General features: G+C 41.0%; 1 protein-coding gene across 1 annotated transcript; it reads right to left on the minus strand.

Annotated features, from left to right (window-relative positions):
- Positions 1-57: 57 nt before the first annotated feature.
- On the minus strand, positions 58-23,626 carry RAB5A (RAB5A, member RAS oncogene family). The gene is made up of 6 exons (XM_045004997.1): positions 23,432-23,626; positions 13,173-13,425; positions 10,070-10,221; positions 8,249-8,371; positions 5,382-5,475; positions 58-1,538 (listed from the first exon to the last, which is right to left on the minus strand). Exons 2-6 carry the CDS (start codon positions 13,333-13,335, stop codon positions 1,423-1,425), a joined length of 648 nt encoding a protein of 215 aa, XP_044860932.1. The 5' UTR covers positions 13,336-13,425; positions 23,432-23,626; the 3' UTR covers positions 58-1,422.
- Between the last annotated feature and the right edge of the window lie 597 nt (positions 23,627-24,223).

Consider the following 24,223-nt stretch of genomic DNA (forward strand, 5'->3'; position numbering starts at 1 on the left):
ATTCAATAAAGATTTCTTGTTGAATTCATGGTAAGAACAGACACTAATCACAATGCCTTCCTGTTTTATAACCACTTTATTCAAACCTGAGCACCTCAATATAAAACTAAACACTGGTGAACTGTCATTTTCCTTGCTACGCCCAAATTACTGCAAATTTACAATCTGCACAAGTTTCTGCTAGCAGTTCAACATTTAAATAGATTAAATCGTCTTCTGACACACTTGGTAAATTTCATATAATGAAAATAACAAAGAATTAGTGCAATAGACTGGACAGATCAAAATAAAATGGACTTTGGAAAACAAGGTTGCAGAGTTCATTACTGACAGACAGCAGTACTTATGTTACAGGTACAGGAGCATCATTTATTACTGTTCTAGCCATAAAGGAAGAACTCAGAACCCCTTTAGATTAGGGGAAGAGAAAAGTTAGCTTTAAGTAACTGTACATTTTGTATACCTTTAAGCAACTCTTAAATATTACAGAAAGTATTAAACAAATGTAGACTACAATGCAGTACCCTATTTACAGTACATTAATATCCAAATTTAAAATCAAGTTGAATGTACATAATTATTAGTGCACTGACTATTTTTTTCCTTTGGGGAAAAACATAAGAAACTGTGTAATGGCCAGCAATGATCAAAAACAACAAAAAAAATCACAGACACCTAGTTTGTCTTTGTTTTACTTGGAGAGCTCTTATGGTTTGTGAAGAAAAATCCTGTAAAGTTGAATTCATTGGTTTGTGCCTTTATAAACAGATAAATATGGAGTTAAACTTGATTTTTAATCACTATTTTCTTTAAACCACTGGGCTGACTATAATTTACATACAGTGTAACAACTAAAATCCATTTTTCTGCAAGCACAGAATTCTTAAAACGCTGCAAGTATTGTTTGCAGTTAAATTATGAAAATGTGGAATGCATATTTAAATGGTAGATACTTGCAGAAACAACTGGTTGCATGAATACTGCAAAAAAAGCTTAAAGTATCGGTAGACCCTGTTTCTAGAAAGATTTTTTTTTTTTAAAAGCACAAATGGAAACGTTTGAAGAGTCCCAATTCTACCAATTACAACAGTAACCAATACCCGGATATAGAGGACTAGCTGGTTAGATCAATAAATGTAATTCTTCTATATCCCTAATGGCAAGTGATTTTTAAAACCTTTCAACTGAAGCAAGTTTATTCAGTTTCCACTTCCCCTCTATTGCTGAAATATGACAGCCAGTGATACATGCATGTTAAAAATTAAGATAAAAACAAAATAATTCTGTATTAGAAACTTGACTATGTCATTAGTCTCTTCTGTTTTGGAAGCTGCATTGGACCAGATTAAACACTCCAATTCCATTGTTATTAACAGTTAGGAAGCAGAAGAATATTCAAGACAGTTTAAAGCAACTGAAGGTTTAGTTACTACAACACTGAGCCTTGGGTGGTTGTGTGGGTTCAGTAAGGTCTACGCCTCTTCCTCTGGCAGAGTTGGCTCCTGCAGTCTGTGGTTCACTCTTTGGCAACTTTTTAGCTACAAGATTAACAAGAAACATGAGCAAAAATTAGTGCCAAGATTGTATTAAGTTTTAAATACCTACTGAGTCCAAGACAGCTATTCGAATATTTCCTTTTAAGATATGTAGCAACAAAATAGTAATTCCACAATCTGTCTGCCTTAGGCTTTCAGAATATGTCATTCAGAAAATGTACGGTTAAGACAGTGGTTCTCAAACTTTTGTACTGGTGACCCCTTTCACATAGCAAGCCTCTGGGTACTACAGTTGGTTAGCAGAAAATCAAGAGACTGAATTTCTCCTACAGGATTCAAACGGGCAGTATGAATGGGAAATATAAAATTTAAACCCCTCCCCCCCAAAAAAACCACACCTTATCTGTGACCACACAGAACCAGCTCCTTCCACAGTGCCTTAATTTGTGATTGTATGGTCCCTATGAAGCTTTCTACGTTGCCCTTTTAGAGAACTTTTTCTCCAGCATTTCTGGAAATGTCCGTTTAAATTTAGCAGAGTCAAGTAGCAACAGGTCTAAAAAGGCCATTTTGCAAATGCCTGCTACATGCCACGTCTCCCTCTTTTCTGTCTGGCAAGTATTTTAACTTCTGTTATTTTGCTTTTCCATTTTCTCATTCTTGAGGCGGCGGCGGCTCTGGAATGCAGTTCTCACATGGGATTAAATGCATCCCTGCATAGGGGGACATCACGAGTCTCATGCACCACTTTAAGTCTTAATTGCATAGGCCTTGTTCTGGCACTGTGCACAGGGTGAATTTCATGATTGAATGCGTGAACATGAGAGAGAAAGTGTATAAATTAAGCTGACAAAGACACCAAAGTGGCGGGTACTATGGAAAACTGTACACAAATTGGGTTAAATAAAGTTTATATACTTCACTAAAATACTCAGGGGGTACCATAAAGATTAAAGTACTATTTAAATCAGGGGTTCGGGACCCCTGAGGGGGTCAAGAGGTTATTACATGGGTGGTCGCGAGCTATCAGCTTCTGCTCCAAACCCTGCTTTGTCTCCAGCATTTATAATGGTGTTAAATATATAAAAAAGTTTATAATTTATAAAAGGGGGAGGGGGAGTCCACCAGTACAAAAGTTTGAGAACCACTGATTTTAATATTAAACCAAAAAAAAAATCACATTTCTAGGCCTACTTAAAAGGTACAGCAGAAAGGCAGTGTATGAGGATTCAAGAGTGGCCCATTAAAAGTTAAGTTGGTTTTAAATTTAAATAGGGACATAGAGATACAGGTTGGCATTTTTTTAACATCAAAATCCAGGACTCCTGCATATTTATCATAAAGATACAGACTTTTTCCTTCCCCCACATATTTGTTAGACCTTTAAACACTCTGAACTGATGCACATTAAGCGCTCTTTTAATATCACCACAGCATATTTACTAAATTTTCCTTATTTTTATACCTGAAAAATGTATGTATTAGATCACAAGTGTACCCTTGTTTAATACGAACAAAGAAGGGAGCACAATATATGAAACATTTGGTTTTAAGAAATTACAATGCTTCCATTTATTTTACATGATGAAGTGTAATACCGCTTAGCCAAATAGACTATATGGACCTATCATGGTGAAAATGCAACACTTACGATCTATGTGGCCATTTGATACTTTTTGTTCGAGTTTTACACCTATTCCTGTGATTATCTCTAGATTGCTGAGTGGGACATTCTGCACATCTTGAAGACATGCTTGCTTTGCTTCCCGCTTCAATAGTTCTCATGGAGTAATAATAGTTTTATTTCCATGGATGAAATTCAAAACACTATTTTCATTTTAAAGTTTTCAGCAGTTTGAAAGTGTCATAAAACAAATATGGTAAGTCCCCTTATCTCTTGGGGATTTTCCCTTTTTTTCCCCCCCACAAAATGAAACTTAAGCATGACCACAGGATGTGGGATCTGTATACTTTTGGGCTAAACAACTATCGGCAGACCTTTAGTAAATTTGTATTTTGTTTATAATCTGTAATTATTTCATTTTAAAGAGACCACAAGATCAAAGTACACTTACAGTCAAAATTATACTTAAGGGATAAAAATTATAAATAAGGGCCTACTTCATTTGTGATATTGTGAAAATTGCAGATCCCGCAATATTAGGCCTCCACTGAAATTCTGATTTTAATGAGCTTACTTTGCAGTGTCCACAATTTTACATACATTTTGAGTATGCAACTAGTACTGCACTAACATTCAATGCCTGTAAAATGTAAAAGGCTAACGTGACTGGGGCTCGCCGGCAATTTAAAGGGCCTGGGGCTCCCCGCAGCGGCTGGAGCCCGGAGCTCTTTAAATCACCACCTGAGCCCTGCCACTCCTACCCCGATATAATGGGGTTTCAGCTATAACGGGATAGGGATTTTTGGTTCCCCACTACCGTGTTATAGCGGGGTAGAGGTGTATTTGAGTGTTTGTTAATATCACTTCTCACAGCACACTTAGTAGCTAGCAAAAGACCAAAAAAACAAAAAAGCAAAAGGAACAATAAGAAAAAAAGACAAGACCATTCAAAGCACATTATTTGTGTTTTTATTCTGTTTAGGTCCAATAAAGAAGAGAGACAACTGCACACTATTTTTATTACTGAGTCTGCAAAGCAAAAAAACCCTACATAGATAGATTACAATTTGTTTTTATTTGTTTTTCCTAAAGTTAATGAAGTATTTTAGGAAAAATTGTCAGAGCAGCCACCAGCAAGAGTTGGTGGCTGCACTTTGAGGCCACCAAAAAATTTGTTGTGAGAACCTGATTTAGAGTCTCCATGAAAAGTGTTCACAAAATTGAAGCGTTCTACACATTTCAACTCAGTATTTATAAAAACATTGCTCCCCATGCTCCTTTAAAAAAAATCATTTTTCAATATTAATTATAATCATTATTTATCTCTGGTAAAGCCTATAAAAAGTTCTAGACCCTACATGAACACGGCACAACTCCGGCCTCAAAGAGTGTAGAATCGTATAGAGCAGTTCTCAAAGCCGGTCTGCCACTTGTTCAGAGAAAGCCCCTGGCAGGCCGGGTCAGTTTGTTTACCTGCTGCATCCGCAGATTGGCCGTGGTTCGCCGCTCCAGGCCAATAGGGGCTGCGGGAACGGCGGCCAGCACATCCCTTTGCCCATGATGCTTCCCGCAGCCCACACTGGCCTGGAGTGGTGAACCGTGGCCAGTGGGAGCTGCAATCGGCCGAACCTGCGGACATGGCAGGTAAACAAACCGGCCCGGCCCGCCAGGGGCTTTCCCTGAACAAGCAGCGAACCGGCTTTGAGAACCACTGGTATAGAGTATCAATATCCTTTTCACTTGCACACCTTTAGATTGTTTTAAAAGAAGAATTCCAAGCCTTTCCCTAAAAGCAAAATTTTTGCAAGTCAAACATTTCCTACTTACCTGCATCACAAGATATATATAGTTTGATAAATAGTGAAGTGTGTGTCTTTGCTCATTCTGTTAGAAGCTCAGACAAAATGGACCATTGACCCTAAACAACTACACTGTGATAGCAAGTTCAACTTGCTAAACAGAAGTTTTGGGTTCAGAAGTGATGCAAGGATTCTTGTTCTCTAACAGTATGAGGGGATATGCTTGGTGCATGGGATGAGGCCGGAGCCAGACTGTTCTTAAGTGACTGATGTTTAGAACCTTAAAAAGGACTGCTTCTCTAGCATCTTTTCTGAAGACTGCCACAGAGAGGGAAATCCAATTAAGAAGGAGGGAAAAGTTGGGTAATATTCCACTCAGAGGCTAGGATAGAATGAACTTCAGAAAAGGACTACATACAAACCAGTTGCCTGAAAACATAGCTTCTATTTAAAAGTACTTACCAATTGCCATGAATATTTCATTTACATTCATTGATGTTTTAGCCGATGTCTCCATAAACAATAAACTGTTGTCATCTGCATAAGACTGCGCTTCCTATAAGTTACATATTATAATAAGAATTTTAGTTTTTAATTATGCAACTTAGTACTTAAGTCCATTGGTTAGTAGTGATAAAATACATATCATGTAATCTGTATGAAAGAATGCTCACTGAAACTTCATCAGCCTGATGATCTAGGTGTTATACAGCATCTGTAAGAAACGTCTACATAGGTCTCCTACAGTAATTAAAACCCGTACAGAATTCAAATCTTAGGAAATTCCTACACTTTTTGGTTGGCCTAAAATATCCATAAACAAAAGCCTAAACAAATAAAAAAAATTAAAATAAATTCCTTGATCTGAAACTCTGGCTCTGATAGTAAGGGGAAACAAGTTCCAAAAGGTGGGGTCTGCAACTAACATTGACCTCCGAAAGCTAAGTTCTAAGCTGACAGCTGAGTTTTCCTAGCAGCCCAAGTGTGTTTCAATAGCACACAGGGAAAGAGGCAATTTCTGGTGCTCCTCTGAATCTATCTGCCTTTGAAGACAGATTATCGAAACAAATTTGTCACTCAGAAAGAGTTCACTATTATAAGAAACATGACAGGACAATAATATTCAATACCACCTTTTAATTTTTTTGTTAGCCTGAATTTATTCTAAAAGTCTCTCCTTTAGTGCCACTACCTACCGGCCAGTATTACAGACTCCAGCCTCTAACTGGGAACTTAAATCTCCCTTTAAATCACATACATTTTATTCATTCCACATGTGGAACTCCCTTTCAACAGAAGTTCTGCACGAAGACAGATGAGAATATAATTGTGAAGAGCAAACTACATCACTAAGACCATGTCTATACTACAGCTTATGTTAACATAATTTATGTCACTCAAGGGTGTGAATAACCCACCCCCCTGAGCGACATAAGTTATGCTGACATAAGCACCAGTGTGGACAGCACTATGTCAGTGGGGGGGGGGGGAAGGGGAGGAGGAGGAGGCCTGCTTCTGCTGACGTAGCCATTGTCACTCTCGGGGGCTGGAGTAGTTAAGCTGATGGTTTAGCCCAGTGGTTCTCAAACTTTTGGACTGGTGACCCCCTTTCACACAGCAAGCCTCTGAGTGCGATGCCCCTTATACATTAAAAACACTTTTTATATATTTAACACCATTATAAATGCTGGAGGCAAAGCAGAGTTTGGGGTGGGGGCTGACAGCTCTTGACACCCCCCCCCCATGTAATAACCTTGTGACCCCCTGAGGGGTCCTGATCCCCAGTTTGAGAACCCCTGGTTTAGCCCATTGGCTTAGAGTGGCTACATTAGAGAGCTTGCAGCCATGCCCTCACTTTCATTACTAAGCAGCATCATTTGCTAATCATATGCTATGTTACATTAGTTATTAACGAGATAGTGAAATTTGCAATGATATATCTATACAAGTTATCATTCCAAATATAGTTACACCATGTACACAGACCCCCTAAGGTATGCTGCAAAGATAGAAACTGAAAGTCAAGCCCCCGAGGAACGTATGTATCCATTTTAGCCATATTTTTTGAAGTGCTATTGATTGTTAAAAAGTTATTTATATTTGGTCCAAAAACCTGGCAATTAAATTCTGTCCTATGCAATTCTAGGGACAACAAATTCCAAGTATACATGTAACAATCACCATTTTCCATACTATCTTTTGTACAAAAAGTATTTCTAAACACTTTACAAAGTTATTCTAACACAATTAAACAGTTAATAATTGGCAAATGTCAAGAAATAGAGTGAAAAATCAGGGAAGGTAAAAATGAATGTGTTGAATTCTAGAGAGCAGAAACTTTAAAAGCCACTGAGAAAGGAATCAAAAGAGTCAATATATGGAGATTAAGACATGGGAAAGGAACTCAGATGGAACTAAGGTACTGGCATACACAGCAATATTCTAGATAAGTCAAAACACATTTGCAGGCAAAGATGATGTTAGAGAAAAAGGAAAGTTAATGACCAAAGATGATCCTAAGATTACAGAATATGAAAACAAACATAGAAGCCTGAGTTCTATTGGGTCATAAGCAAGCCTACAATCATAGTTTGCCACTGATTGGCTTTGGGGCTTTTTCTGTACTTTGATTTGATTTTATTAAGATTTTTTTTATTAAGTGAGCCACCAAAAGCCTCTGGGCACAGGTACATCAGTTTAAAAAAAAAAAATAGCAAGAACACAGTCAAAATGTCAGCTAAAACTTAACTCACTCAACTTACATTGCTCAGACCAGGCCATAAAGTAGCCAGATCAGCTGTGCATCATATCCTGAATGTCAACAAGTGAATTCCAAACCTCTCACTGAGAATGGCCTGTGTTCAGAACCACACCTACCCCTAAGATTGATTAACTATTGTTAGTGAAGTTGTCCCTAATAACTGTTAGGGAGGCATACAGGAAAAAGCAGTTTCTCAGAATACAAATTTAATTTACTGATAGATCTGACATATCTGGGAAAAAAAAATAGCTGTACCTCAAAGTAAAATTTAATTAGAAAAGCTCTCTTTTTGGACAGCTGTCACTTTGTATCACATTTATACCCCTCCCCCCAAAAAAATTCTCACTAGAATATCATATTTTCAGATATACTATAAATTCATGTTTGCAATTATCAACAGAATTCTATTACATGTGCAATCCTACAATGAAGGATTAATCATCAGAAAATAGTATGATCCCTTCTGAGGATAGTATGATCCCTTTTGAGAAGGCTATTTATGTTACAGACTAGCATTCCAACAAAAACACACTATTTCTTGTGAATAAAAAAAATATGTACGACTTACCTGGAAATCCACAGCTCTTTTATTAGCTAGATCAGCTTTGTTTCCTGCTAAAGCTATTACAATATTAGGACTTGCTTGCCGCTGAAGTTCTTTGACCCAATTTTTTGCTCTTGCAAAGGACTCCTGTTAATGATTGAAAAATAAAGAAACTCAGTTCTATTGTCCTTTTATCCCTATTACCCAAATTTATCTTATCTGTCCTGTGAGCAAGAAACCTATCAGTGTATTCATTCTCCAAAGCTACATTCCAACTGGCTGACTAGGCCTTTTTAATGAACCCTCCCCTCTTTAATTCCCAAAGATGCATAGTTGGGACCACATTACTGAAAAAGTAAGATCCCCTTTGTCAATTATGTTAAATGGATGAAAAAGTGACAAAAATGACTCTCTTGGATTGAGTGAAAACAGAGCAAGCACTGGAAGAGAAAGAGTGACAATTTTAAACTATTCTCTCCCCTAAAAGTGCTGAAACGGTCTCAAGCCACTCAACCACAGTGGACCAAAGTCCTGAAGTCCTTACCCATTTTCTCCCAGTCATCAAGAAAAATCCCACCGATGATAATGGGTAGTTTGCCTAAGGACTGGATAAAAACTGAGTGAAGACCTCAGGATTAAATCTTAAATTTCTTTTTGCAAATTTTTCAGTTATTTTCTTATTTATAGCTACAAGCAACATCTAAGTCATTACATTTATGTTTTCCAATGTGCCCTTTCTGTTGGAAAGTAAGCCAAGGCCATTAGGCCAAAAGCTTCTGAATAAATGGAATCAGAGGCCCCTGGAAATGGAAAGGAGAAAAACCCAAATGATTATTTTTAATTTTTTTTTAAAGTTAATTAAAAAAAAAAATCAAAAATCTCCAAAAGAGTACTCTTCTACATTAATTTCTTCTATCCTCTCAGTAGCTATTAATTTTCACAGTGAAATGATATATTGCTTAAAAACTTGAAAACCTCTTTTAAAGAATTCTTAAGCTAATGAAATGTAAAAATTAGGAGCCATACTCTAACAGTAAAGCCAAATCAAAGTGAAATGTGTTGCCTACTGCTTCATTTCTTGGGTGATGTGAAGTACTTTGCCTCTGACCTCACACTGCAGAAACAGGCACCAATAGTCTACTAATGTATTGAGGATTTTTGTTATATTAGTACATATGATATAGTCCAACCTATTGTGATGGGGTACACTTCCATACTTAGAAAGAAGAGTAATTTTTGCTGTAGGTAATAGCATTCTGAATTATTTTTATTTAAACATTCAGTGGAAGGGAAAATATTCTCCTTTAATTCCTCCATTTGTGATTGGTCTAGCTCCTGGGTGGCCACAACACACTTTGTGCATCCTATAACTGGCAATGGTTACACAGAAGCGAAGAGATGATGATATGAGCTCATTGTATATCTAAAGAGGGTGTCTGGAGAGTATTATAAAGCCTCACTTTTCTTCAGTAAAAGATAAAAGCAGTTTTAAGTGCTAAACCTGCCAAGTCCTCTTGTCAATTTGTGGTTAAAAAAAAAAGTTAAAAAAAAATCACATTTTCCTATTCGTATGAAAGTGACATACTGGAGTAACTGACTTACCATTTACAGACCAGTGAAAATGATAAAGTGTTGTCAAATGCACAACAGAAAAAGAGTGTTTTTTGCTAACTTTTCAGTTAGAAGTTTTCAGTTACTTGTAATAATAATAGTAAATAAAACATTAAATTACCTGCTCAAATTCACATCAATTAATGGAAGAATGAGGAAAAGGAATCAGGTCTCAACTCCCATGCTCAATCCATTAGCCCACAGATTCCCCCCTTCTGTATATATTGTACTTACCTCATTTGTAATGTCGTATACAACTATAGCTGCTTGTGCTCCTCTGTAGTACATTGGTGCTAAACTGTGGTATCGTTCTTGACCAGCTGTATCCCAAATTTCAAATTTTACTGTTGTGTCATCAAGACACACAGTCTGGGTTAGAAAAGCAGCTACAAAAAGATAAAAAAGCTGAAATCAAAGGTCTATAGTTCTGGTTTTACACATTCATATATGTACCCACAGCTATACCACATCTGAGTTTCCTTAGCAGAATGCATCATCAGTTGGCAAAACACAATAGGTTTGAAGAGGATATTAGGAGCAGTCTTATACTGCTTCAACAAAATGAAATTACTTAAGACAACCTGCTTCCCCTTGTAGTAATTAAGACATGAAAGGACAATTGGTATAGGAAGAAAATCCATTAAGTTAACTTCAGTTTTATAATACTGAAATGGAGTTCTTACAAAACCATCACCACTCAGTCTTCCAAAAGTGTTTCACTCTGATGCACTAGAAGGCACGACGACCAACATTAATGATATATTCTATCACACTATACATCATTAGTTCATTCCTATATACAGTTTTGAACTATTCTCTACATTCCAGCAAACAGCTGTAGATGATTCTGAAACCACTGTATGATACAACATGGTTCAGTCTTAGGCACCTGGGAACTAGAAACAAACAGAACAGTTCATAAATAAATAGCCCCTTGTAAGAAGTGCATTAGACAAATTTTTCATTTCGTAAATGACTGAACACCTCTGAACCGCCATAGCATCACTTTTCATCATTTCCACTCTCAGGAGGAGCTACATCAACTTCAACTGCGACTGAAGACACTGGTATGCCAAAAAGCAGGTTTGTCACCATCATGAAAGGCTGTAAAGCTGAAGTGAACTGATTGAGTAGTCTTGTTGATGGGGTCAGAATGGATGCAGAGCCACAATATGATAAAAAACCCACAGTAGCTGACTCTGGCTCGTGGAGCTGTAAGACTGCAGCATAGACATTTGGAGTCAGGCTAGAGCCTGGGCTCTAAGACCGACCCCCTTGCAGCATCTCAGAGCTCAGGCTCTAGCCAGAGCCCACACTGCAATTTTATAGCCCTGCAGCCCAGGCTCCACCAGCCCAAGTCAGCTGATCCAGGCCAGTAGTGGCTATGCTGCACATCTTTTATTGTGGCGTTGATGTACCCAAAGCCATTATGAAAAGGCAAGCTTCTTGCATCTTCTATAGCCAGGTGAATGAAATTTGCTGCCTCATAAGTCCAATGTTAATACAACTACGTTAATTATCTAAAGATTATCATTCTTCTTAGAAGTCATACTTCCTCCTAACTCACAGTAGACTTGTTTCAGTAGACTGTGGAGAGAAAGCTCTAAGGTTATTTTTGAACGTAGGTCTTCCACACAACAGCACTACACTGTCAATGTGCCTACTCCATCTAACTGCATTTTCTTTTACGAGTGCCATTATTCAGTTTCGTAGTGCACATAAGCTCCCCTTTGTTTAAAGGCCTTTCTGTACACAAACAACAACAACAAAACTATAATTTAAACATACAAAGACTACACAGTAACAGGCTATATTCCCCAAAGAAAAATGGGGTTTTGAATCCTGTAACTGGCATCCAGTAACATTCCCAGCTGAGCTATGTAAAGTATATATTTTTCTCCCTCTACTTAATACAGTAAAGAGGCATATATTAATATCCTCTATTTAGTATAGTTTATGTTTCAATTCGCACTTCTGTGGCTTCTTGTTCCTAATTTCAATGCTGTTTTCAAATATTCTTTCATTCTTGTTAGGTGAGTAAAACCGAAACCAACCTGGGTAAATGTAAAAGTGCAACTATAAGATTCAAAGACCACTGAACTCTTCATGTGTAACAGGGTGGGGGTGGAGGGAGGTATGTGTTTGTGTACATAAACTAGGAATTTGGTTCTGTAGAACTGTCCTCGGGACCTGTGTTACACTATCAAAAGCAAACAGCTAAGATAATTGTTTAATATACAATGTCTTTCACATCAGCAATTCTAGATGCCAGACATACACATCAATAAAAAAAAAAACATACCAGACTTCTGGAACAGAAAACAGAAACCCACTTATGTCGGACTCTTAAAGAGATCAGAAGAAGCAGTCTCAGACCCACAGAACCTACAATAACTAAATACAGAGCAATAAACGGATGTAGTAAGCTTTAATTTGGAATTTTCTTACTTTTGTCAGCTCTGTCAGTCTTTAATGTGTGTGTGAAACCCAACTCATCTATAGAAGCATCAAAATGTAGATTAGATTCACACAGTGGAGCAGCAGGGGCAGGGTGTACTACAGAGATGTTATGGATCTGAGGGCACAGCTTACATCAGTCTATGTGCAAATAAGTGATTGTGGAGAATCACTTCAGTCTTGAAATAAGTTGTTCAGATTTAGCCAAAGGAGGAGTACAGTTCAGAGAGCATAAGCAGCTGCTTCATTGTAGGTGGTGCAGAAAAAACTGTTTCATGGGGAAAAGTAAAATCCACTCAGACTATTATAAAATCCTTGTTTCCCCACATAGTACCCAAGAGTCAGCTTCGATTGAAGTCAGGTGGGGATGGAGAAGAAAGCACATACAATCCTAAAGAAAAGTGAAAAATACAAATACAGCAAGTGTCTTCCTTTACAATCAAAGCCAGGCTGTTTAAATGGCGAGAAGTTTGCAAAAAGTTGTATGTTTTGCTGTACAGCAACCAAGGTTGTTTTTGCTAAGCAGCTTAACTGTATGCATTAAATATGTGAATTGTTAGAATAGCTATATATTGCCTTAACGAATTACCAGACACCAATTCCAGTTTTAAAAACTGACTACCCAAACTTACATTGTGCCACTCTATCCCCATCAAGCAGCACATGTAGGTTTACAAGTCTGCAACAGCCTTGAAGTAACAACACTAATCTTTTAGCTCAGGCAGTAGAGGCTCATGGTTTAAGATCCAGAGGTCCCGGATTTGATCACTACTGCAGATAGCTTACCATAGGGTATCACATTACATTTATGAAGACAATCATTGGCAAAGAGGGTATATACTCAATACAAAGCAAGAGAAAATGTAACACTATTTCTCACCTCCAATGGTGCTCTCTTGAAACTCATGAAACTGGCCCTTTACAAAACGAAGCACCAAACTTGATTTGCCAACTGCAGACTCTCCCAGAAGTACTAGTTTGAACTGGCATATTTTATTCCCAGCATTTGGCCCATTGGGTCTTGTTGCTCCTCGATTAGCCATGTCCAATTTAGAAAGAAGTCCTTTGTTTCAAATTCTTGAGAGGAAAGAATTCAGGATGTGAACCGAGATGTTCTTACTGCTTGTAGCAACCTGTTTATCAAAAAGGTATATGCTATTAGAGTCGCAACTGTACCATAATTATATGAAACTAGTTCTAGTAATCATCCAATTAAGGGCCCAGGGCTTTCTGAGAACACAGTTATTTTCATTGTTTTAGGTGAAATAAGCCAGTGAATTCTACCAGCGCATCTCTAAGCCATTGTTATTATATACTATTGTGAAAGTCTTTGCCATTGATATTAAAAAGTACTAGAGATTTTGGATGTACACCTGAGTAACCTTAAAAGGCCAATTTGCAGCAAAGGGGTACTCAGGGTTTTCTGAAATCAGGCCCCTTCCCCTGTAAAGTCTCAAACTGGATACCAAAAATGCTAGTCACTTGACCTATTACCCTGCATTTTCTGTGTTCCCTATGAGACTTCAGTTCACATTGTGTATCTCAGGCTAATATTTAAGAATGCAACAGATCCAGACCTGCATATTTCCATTCCATTTTCTGTCATGTTAAGAACATCTTAATAATCAAAAGTTCCTCTTTCATGATTTAGCTGATGCCAAGCAATTCTTGGCTACTCAAGTCGGAATTAGTAAAAACAAATGGAAGGGCTTAATTAGGATGAAGAATTACTGGAAAACTCAATTACACCAGCATTTCAAATTTAATCAATTTACAGTAGTTTTCTACACTTTATCCCTATATTGCATATGAACTGCAATTTCTTCAAACAGAAAAAGCATACATTCAAAAGTGAATGTGACCCCTGATTTGAACAGCTTCTCTGATTTAACATACATGTCTGGAGGAACTAAGGGACTGGTAATCTGATATGGTGGAGCCTTTCACTTTTAAGTCAATCGGAACCCCAAATCATCACCATTTGATGAATGTCTGGTGTCTTATGTAAAATGAATTGTTAGTCTTAATCCAGGATGTAGCATACAAGTGTTCACATAACACAAACCACAACTGGAACCCTTTGTCAGTAGTATCTACAGATAGGTCAAAGATCAGAGACTAGACTAGCCGCAATCAATTTGGAAGCTGTCTTTTCAGACAAAAGTTAAAATACACTGGTTCAGCAGTGTGAGGTAGCTTGCACAGCCTCTGCCCATGCTTCATTTGATCTCCTGATAGAGCACTTTAGTCTCCAGAGATTTTTTTTAATAACTAGCTTCACTTTCAAAGTTTTTATTAGCAAACAAAACAAAAAAACAAACATAGGGAAGTTTGAGAACAGAAATCTGTTTTTCTTAACTACTTTAATAGTTTAGATTAAGCAGCGTTTTTCCAGGAAAACAGTGCCCGCAGGAAGAGTGGTGCAACACTTAAGTCTAGCTCAGGGGTCTCAAACTCAAATGACCACGAGGGCCACATGAGGACTAGTGCATTGAAGCGAGGGCCGCATCACAGACACCCCCCCCTCGCTGCCTCTGGCCCCGCCCCCACTCCACCCCTTCCATTAGGCCCCACCCCTTCCCCACCTCTTCCCTGCCACAATCCAACCCCTTCCCGGAAGTCTCCACCCCAACGCTGCCCCCAGGGGGTGCAGGTGGTGTGCAGGGTATGGTGGGGGCTCAGGGCAGGGCATTGGTGGGTGGGGTGCAAGAGGGTGAGGGGTGCGGCAGGTGGCTCAGGGTAGGAAATTGGGGTGCAGGAGGGGTGTGGGATGTGGCAGGGAGCTCAGGGCAGGGGGTTGGGTGCGGGATGCGGCGGGGCCTCAGGGCAGAGAGTTGGGGTGCAGGAGGGGTTCAGGGTGCGAGCTCCAGCCCGGTGCCGCTTACTTAGAGTGGCTCCGGGGTGGCAGCAGCGTGCTCCCTGCCTGCCTGCCCTGGCCCCCGGCCCCGTGCTGCTCCGTTCCAGGAAGCAGCTAGAACCATGTCCCTGCAGCCCCAGGGGGAGGGGCTCAGGGTTCTGTGCATGCGCTGCTCTTGCCCCTCCTCTAGGTACCTCCCATGAAGCTCCCATTGGCCGCAGTTCCCTGTTCCCAGCCAATGGGAGCTGCGGGGGGCGGTGCCTGGAAGGAGGCAATGCAGGAGCCCTCTGCCTCCTTCTCCTTCCCCCTCCCCCCCAGCCCAAAGGGGCATGCTGCCAGCTGCTTCAAACAGTGGCGCGGGGCTCATGACGCCACAGGGGGCAATCCCACGGGTAGGCAGAGGGACGGGGGTGGCGCGGAGAGCTTGGCGGCCCACATGCAAGAGCCCTGCGGGCTGCATGCGGCCCACAGGCCGCGTGTTTGAGACCCCTGATCTAGCCCTTCTCAATTACATTCTAAAAATGAATGTCAGAAGACCACATGGGAGAGAGATGTCTACACTGGCCATTCCATTCTCTCATCAGGTAAAGGACAGTACTCCTATGTTTATTGTCAATTCACAATATAACAGCTTGCCATATCTACCTAGGTTCTTTTCCTCCTGAGTTGTTTGTGAGTAATAAGTCTACACAGCCTGCCAGAGTGAGCATCCCAGCCCAAATCAACAGACTCAGGCTTGTGGGGCATGTTAGTTAACCTGTTAAAAATGCATTTATTTTTTAGTGTAGATATAACCTTAGTGTATGCACGGGAAACATAATAAGAAACAGCACTGAACTGTCTGACAATAAGACTGTTCTTGTCTAATGGAGTGGTTCTCAAACTGTGGGTAAGGACCCCAAAGTGGGTTGCAACCCTGTTTTAATGGTGTCACCAAGGCTGGCGTTAAACTTGCTGGGCCCAGGGCTGAGGCCAATGCCCGACCCCCACGTGGGCCTCAGGCTTCGGCCCCCCTGCCCAGAGTCGTGTAGTAATTTTTGTTGTCAGAAGGGGGTCATGATGCAATGAAGTTTGAGAACCCCTAGTTTAAAGTAAAGCAAGTACATTTGAATCCAGCAACATTTTCAGTCATTACCAACCTGGTCCAGATTCAAACCAATGGCCAAGTTCTACATTCATTACCATTTCTGAGCTGTCCAGTTCACTACCAATCCACAGCATGCCTAACACACGTTTAGCCTTCACCTAACTTTATAACTTCTGTTTCGTGAATTTAAATTCACACTGCAGCTAAAAGCACCTAAAACAATAATCTCCCTTCCCCAGTCTGCTGGCAGATGCCTTCTGAATCCTACACCACTAGTTTTACCCTCCCACCTATCTTACATCCATGAAACCACACAAGACTCCATAACAATGCGCCTTGACCAACACAACAATTGATGAACATTAGCATCCCTTCCCCAGTGATTCCAGACCAGGGAGTGAGACTGTGAGCAGAATGTGGATTCTGGTCCTTTATATAGTAGTACAGATCAATATCTGAATCCTTTTATAATGAAGTTGTCACTTCCCATAACCTTGCCCCCCTCCCAGAGGGCTGCACCTACCTAACATAGCACACCAAAGGTCCTGCTGCCAGAACATCCCAATTCTTCATACACAGGCCTGCGTGGTAGTAACTGTCATATTCTGTCAATTCTCATAGTTGAGGATATTTTTAGTAAAAGTCATGGACAGGTCACAGGCAGTAAACAAAAATTCACGACCCATGACCTGTCCATGACTTTTATTATATACCCCTAACTAAAACTTGGGTGGTGGGCTGTGGGCAAGAGGTGCCGTGGGTGCTGGAAGGGGGGAAGGTTGGAGGGGCTGGCAGGCTCCCTACCCGGCTCCGACGAGCATATCCCTGCAGCTCCTAGGAAGAGGGGCAGCCAGGGGGCTCCGTGCGCTGCTCCAGCCACAAACGCCAGCTCTGCAGCTCCCATTGGCTGGGAACCGCAGCCAACGGGAGCATCGGGGGCGGTGCACAGAGCCCCCTGATCCCTCCGCTTAGGAGATGCAGGGACATGTTGGTGGAGGCTAGAGAGCCCCCCCCCCCGATAAACACCACTCTGCACCCCAACCCTCTCCCCCACACCCAATCTGCTGGTACTGGCCCAGGGACTTCCGTGACAGACAGGCAGCCTTCCTCATAGTCACACATGATGAATCAAAAAGGGTTTCAAATTATGATACCACAACCCACCCAGAATTAAATATATTGCCTCTTGTGTTCTTACAAGGTACGTCTACGCATCCCGCAGAAGTGAGCCTCCCACTGCAGGTCAATAGACTCATGTTAGTGGGGTTTGTGCTAGCACTCTAAAAATAGTTGTGTAGACAGCACTTTGAAGTTGTGGCTCGGGCTGGAGCACAGGCTTTGAAGCCTACAAAAATGGGTGGGCTTCAGAGCCTAAGCCACAACTTCAGTGCATTGTCTACACAGCTATTTTTGGAGCATTAGACCCACAAGCCCGAAGCTGTTGATTTGGGCAGGGATGCTTGCTCCAGCAGGCTGTATAGACATACAACACCTCTACCCCAATATAAAGCTGTCCTCGGGAGCCAAAAAATCTTACTGTGTTATAGGTGAAACTGCATTATATTGATCTTGCTTTGATCTGAGTGCAGCCCACCCCGGAGCACTGCTTTACCACGTTATATCCGAATTCATGTTATATCGGGGTAGAGGCGTACTTACAAACAACTCAGGAGGGAAAGAACCTACCCACACTGAAACCCAATTTCCGCCACTAGGCAAAAAACAAAAAAAAGCTATCACAGTAATATCAGAACCACCATAAACTGCATACCACAATTAAACACACATTCAGATCAAGAATGTTGCATCACATTATTAATTTGAGTGAATCCTCCTGAAAATGAGCTGTTCTGTTAGCCTAAAATGCACTTTTGGTCTTACTTATGATATAGAAATGGATCTAGTAATTTAAAAGCAATTAGGGATTCTTCTTCGCCTTAAAGTCAATTAAAAAAATTGTAAATGAATTGTGTATCAGCTATAGATAGCTATTGCTTTGTTTCAACAGAACGATGTACAAGTAATATATCTGGACAGACTGCAAAGCAACTCATAACAATGGATGAACTTAACATATTTAATCACTCCCTAGTTATATTGCAAAAAAGTGACACAAATTATCTGTGAAACAAGTTAAATCACGGGTGGCGTCAGCATACATATGATCTTAATTTCTGATCTTAAGTTAAAAAGTGTCAGATATCGGCTTCTTACTCCCGATTTAGAAAAGTTTAAATAATTGAGATAGTAAGTTTTTAAGACCTTTCTTTTGAATATATTACTCTAGTTTGCATGGCGGGGGGGCAGCTCAGTGGTTTGAGTATTGGCCTGCTAAACCCAGGGTTGTGAGCTCAATCCTTTAGGGGGGGCCATTTGGGGATTTAGTTGGGGATTGGTCCTGCTTTGAGCAGGGGGTTGGACTAGATGACTTCCTGGGGTCCCTTCCAACCTTGATATTCTATGATTCAGTAAGTATGTCAGGCAATTAGAGTACAATTTTTATTTATTTTTTTTTAAACTTCTGACACACACACGGTACATCTCAATTCTGCCAGCTATTCTGCACTCTGTAGCATTATTTTAGGCTCAAGTAAAAGCCAAATCCTGTACCATATGCATGAGGTTACTCTTCAGGACCAAGTCATTTGCTCAAAATCCCTGAAAGGAAGTCTGCTACTCAATGGAACTATTCCACATTCTTTACTTCATCACTCAGGACTTGCTCACTATCCCTCTGCTACATCCTGGGTAGCAGGAAAAGGATGTGATCCACAACTGTAGGTGTGGCAAGGCTTCAGATGTTATTCCACCTGTAGTTACTTCACTCAACTGGCCATTTACACATATAATTGCTCTTTACAGAGGTCCTGTCAGACTCCCAACAGTTTTTCAGTACTAGTTGAAACAGGCTATCAAGACAATACCCCAGATCAGAGTTGGGAAGAATGTCCACCCTATTGAAAAAAATGCAGAACTGTTGGACGTATTTTAAAATCAATAGGTTTTTGTGGCCCTCATTCATGACAGGCCACCCCCAATGTGCTCAGACACTATGGATGGAAGGCACTCATATAGGAGAAAAATATTTTGTCAGCTAGATGGATCACCAAATAAATGTCTTTGAAGGAGACTCAAAATGCTACTACAAGTCATGAGGAACCCCTGCAACTTCAAAACAAGTCTTCAGAGAGCATGAAAGAAAATATCTGGCAATGTGAGGTGTTGCTGTAGCCTTGGACGCTTGTCCTAATTATCTCTGTAACAGTGATGTTTTCTAATATTGCAGATTGGGTTTCAGCTGTTACATTTGTCATGTTTCTAGCATTTAGTAATTATTTTCCAGAAGACAGAAAGAAAACTTCCCCAAGCTGCCAGCTTATGCCAAACACATTTAATAATGTCATATAAGAAAACCCACTACAACCATGCCACCCACTTATTACCAGCCCATGGGGACTGTAAGGCTTCTTTCAGCCTGAAAAGCCAGAAATTGTAATGCATATCTGGTTGTTTTGCAGATTGCAGAGCAGCAGCATCACCACCCTCCCTAAGAGCAGCAAAGAATCCTGTGGCACCTTATAGACTAACAGACGTTTTGGAGCATGAGCTTTCGTGGGTGAATACCCACTTCGTCGGATGCAAGTAGTCTACTTGCATCCGACGAAGTGGGTATTCACCCACGAAAGCTCATGCTCCAAAACGTCTGTTAGTCTATAAGGTGCCACAGGATTCTTTGCTGCTTTTACAGATCCAGACTAACACGGCTACCCCTCTGATACTTGACACCCTCCCTAAGCATAGGTAGAAACCCTCACATTTTCTGAAGCAGAAGGGTCAAGCCTTAAGTTTTTGTATTTCCTCATTTCTTCTAGTAGATGGTTCAAATACTCAGTATTCTTTTCACAGGCTCGCTTTCAAACTCAATTATGAACTATTAATATTTTTCAGATTGGTTAAAAAAATCAAACTCCTTGATATGCTCAATGAAAAACATCACCAAATCTCTTTAAAGAGCTATATTTCCATATCAGCACCTAACAGGGATTTAAAAAATGGGCTCAAGATCTCTCCCGAGATTCAGGCCACATTTGTACACCACTTTCTTAATTCATATGTACAATACTAGTTTTGGGAACCAGAGAAAGCGTGATAGAAGAAGATAACCGGAAGAGGCAAGAATCCGTGTTTAAGTACACACAGAATACATTCAAAAATTTGCAGGATGATTTCCCATCAATTCCAGACACTCATTTTAGCAGCTGTAGCTATTCCTAACCCTGCAGTCTTGATAATGATGTCCCAGATTGGTTAACATGACGTACAGGTCCTAGGCAAAAAAGCAATGCAAATAAATACACAGTTTAAAAAAAATCAGCTATTTATTTGTACTCTGAGTAAACTTTTCATTGTGCAGATGCATTTTAGGATGGTAAATACGTGAAATAAAGCTAGCTGGAGAATTGGAAATTCACAAATCTTGTTTCAACTTAACCATCAGAGACTTGATTTTTGAGGATGATCATAAATGAGTTGTAAAATTTGGTCTACACTGAAACTCAAGTTTAATGTTTTGACCTCAAATCAAGCTTTTAAATAAAAAGACATTAAGGAAATATATGGGCTATACAAGAAGAGAAAGTAAATGTTTCCTAAACATTTTATTTAGTTCCCCCACTTCACCCACGATATAGTTAACCACCTGGGAAAGGTTATGAAGCATCTTGTATTTTCTTACTCCAATAGTTTAAGAAAAAGGCAGTGAGAAAATACTGTGAAAGAGCCATCATGAATTATGGTAGGTACACATGAGGCTTTAATAGGTCTTTTCCATCTCTAGTGTCTGATTGTTTTTTTACGGGCACACTAAGCCATAGCAGCTCCAGGTCAGTATGTCAGCAGAAGAACAAAGATCAGATATATATTAGGAAAGGACGTCTGTAAATCCCATCAGGTAATTTGCCAACTCCTGGTTTTAGTTTGCTCTCTCATTCTCCTTAAATACCAAAACAGTCTATAAACACACATGCTGCTTTATCTTGTATTATAAAATATTGAGTCAAGTTAGTCCATTACATGAATAAGGCTTCTGATAATTGTTTAAATAACTTATGCTGTGACACCAATTACTATAACAATTTCACATGAAAACAAGTTTTCTAAAAGGTCTTAAAAGGATGTTACAGTACTTGAAATAATTCCGTTTAAATCAGTTTTGCCAACACTTACGCTTATCCTTAATTTCATGCTTGCCTGTAGTCTAAATTCTCCAGGACTACTCACCAGCATAGCTGAAATGTTGGCAAGAATAGGGCTTACTATTCTAAAAAGTACCATCAATACAAAAGATCATGTATCAAAGTAACACTGACAATCTAAAGTAGTAAACACAAAGTAGTAAGGAGATTAAAGAAAACTAATACTCCCACCTCTAGTATAGTAGTGGGACACATTTATGTAAATTGGAGTAGATGCAGAATGGATTTATAAATTTAAGAAGTTCTCATTTTACATATACAATATTCTGATATTTCATATTACACAAATTTTTAATTATATAAATTACATGGTTCTTTAAAAATTAATTATGGATCAATACTGATTAGCCAGACATCACAAGGATCACCACATTTATGGTTATTTAGCATTTTGGATAAAGAAAGGTGCTTCTAGACAAATTCTGGATTTGGGGACAAAATGCAGATAATCTGAAATTTAGATGATCATGGTTCATCTGTATTAGTGAGTTAGAGCTCAAGAGTGAATAACTACCGCTCACTGAGTGCTTATAACTTAACATGACATTATTTACAATACGAGTATAGACCCCTTGAGATAATGATCATCACCTGCTTTAATTCTGGTTTACAAACCTATTATACATGGTTATGTTAATATTTTTAACAACCCATCATTCTAGGTATTGTTGCCAGCTTTATTTTCTTGTTGTTCCTATCCACCTTAAATAAAAATCTTAGTAACTTTAATAGAATTAGCATACTTTAATATGGAATTTTCTCACCACAGTGTTTGTGTTAGTTTTCAATATCATACATCAACCAATTTATACTGAAAAGTATTGAGCAAACATACCAACCAAGTAAATCACACAGGTAGTCTATGAAATTTACATCCTTCCAATTAAAGATAATAAGCCTGGTGTGACTACATATGTATGATGCATGTGACTTATTGACTGTTTTGATATCAATTTCCGGTGTGATTGATGCGCCAGTGTAGGTAAAGGGTCACCTATTACCAAAATCTCCAATCACTTAATTCGACAACAACAAATTTGAGTTATCCAGAAAGGGGACTCATTACTCAAGAGATTTAGAACATAAGCAGTTCAAACATTTGTTAATCTCCTTGAAGGTTCACCTATCCCCACCCATTAAATCTGAAAGGGCCCACAGTCTAAGATGTTTCTGAGCTGCTTCAAATGTCACTCGGGAGGGCATAGTTAAATTTTAATCGAGTGATCGTTCAATCTCTCCTCCGTCCAGATTTTGAGAGGGAAGAGAGAGCACAAGATGACCATGGCAGAACCTGGCTGTGTGTTTTAACTCTCTCTCCTAGGCCCAGCCTTCTCGTACGGAAGTTTCATGTTAACTTTTTACCAGTCTGCTTCCCCTCCTGAAGACGGGCTATTTTATAGCATCAACCCAAGGTGCTGTGTGCACGCTGTTAAGCGTGTAACGACCCCCTCTCCGCCCTTTCACCCCGACCGAGGTCGGGGAGCAACTGCAGGGGGAGGGCTGTGCGCTCTGCTCCGATGGTTTCCCTTCCCCGTTCCCACGCCCCTCCAGGGCACCCTCGCTGTCCCAACAGCAGCTGTGGGGGAAGAGGACGCAGCACCCCCGCGGGCCGCGTCACACAGCAGGATGGGGAGCAGCCGCTCCCCACACGGGGGAGCAAAGCGAGGGACCGCGGGGAGACGGGCCCGCCCCCGCCTCCTTCCATCCCCCCGCAGCCACAGACAGAATATGGGGAAGTGGGAGACTCGGGGGCGCCATTTTGAGGCGGGGGAGACACAGACCAGCCGCTCCACGGTCCCCGCCCCGGGGTCCGGCGCCAGGGCCCGGCGGCGCCAGGAGAAGCCGCCTTCGGGGGAGGGTTCCCCGGGGCGGCTCTATAACCCCCCCCCCGCCCCCCGCCGGCGGGGCTCGGCCAGTGCCGCCCGCCGCTGTCTCCTCACCTGGCGGTGCCGGGCAGCCGGGCGCGCGGGCGGTGCGGGAGGCGCAGCGGCTTCTCTAGCTCCCGCGGCTGTGAGGGGAGGCGGCTCCTCCGCCGGGTGCAGGGGTGAGGGGCGGGGGCGCTGCCGTATCTCACCCGGGCCGCCGCCAACTTCCGCCTCCTCCGGCCGGACCAAAACACACACACGCACTTCCGCCGCCTCCGCCACGTCACGGCCCCCATCTTCCATTCAGTTCCGGGAGCGGCCCGGCGCTGTGTTGGGGGTGGCACCTCACGTGGTTCTCCCTCCCGACACTGTGACCGAGGCAACCCAGGGACAGCCGAGCAGCCCCAGTGGAAGAAGTCACTTACGGCACCGCGCGCAAAGGATTATGGGATACATAGCGGGGCGCGAGGAGCTTTTTGTCTGGTGGCCTCTCTGCTGTAGGCGCTTCCGCCTCGGTAACTGGCATGGCGGTCGCTGCTAAACGTTCACGTGACCTGCTACAGCCTCGCTCTCTGGAATGATGCGGGCGAACCAACCCGACTACGCCCAAGGCCTCTTAAAGGGCCAGCCTTGTGATTTTGACTGGGGTGCTTTCCTGCGTGCTGAGAGGCTTAAGTGACCCCGACCTGTTGTAGGCTGGTGAGCTGCAGTCTAGGGTGCAGCATCTGAGAGGCAGCCACAGTTATTGCCACCCTCAAGCACTCAAAAATCATGAATGGACATTCCCATTACCCCTGAAAATCACAAGATTAAAAAAAAGTCACAATATTTAAGCCAACGAACCAATAGATTTTAGGTTGCTTTCAT

The sequence above is a fragment of the Mauremys mutica genome, chromosome 2 (genome assembly GCF_020497125.1).
Source record: "Mauremys mutica isolate MM-2020 ecotype Southern chromosome 2, ASM2049712v1, whole genome shotgun sequence".
In the NCBI taxonomy this organism is placed as follows: domain Eukaryota; kingdom Metazoa; phylum Chordata; order Testudines; family Geoemydidae; genus Mauremys; species Mauremys mutica.

Coding starts and splice junctions, on each gene's coding strand:
- RAB5A (XM_045004997.1), bottom strand. CDS start 13,335: ATGGCTAATCGAGGAGCAACAAGACCCAATGGGCCAAATGCTGGGAAT. Junction 10,222..13,172: donor TCAAGAGAGCACCATTGGAG/GTGAGAAATAGT, acceptor ATCTTTTTGTAG/CTGCTTTTCTAACCCAGACT. Junction 1,539..5,381: donor TGAAATATTCATGGCAATTG/GTAAGTACTTTT, acceptor TTAATCTTGTAG/CTAAAAAGTTGCCAAAGAGT.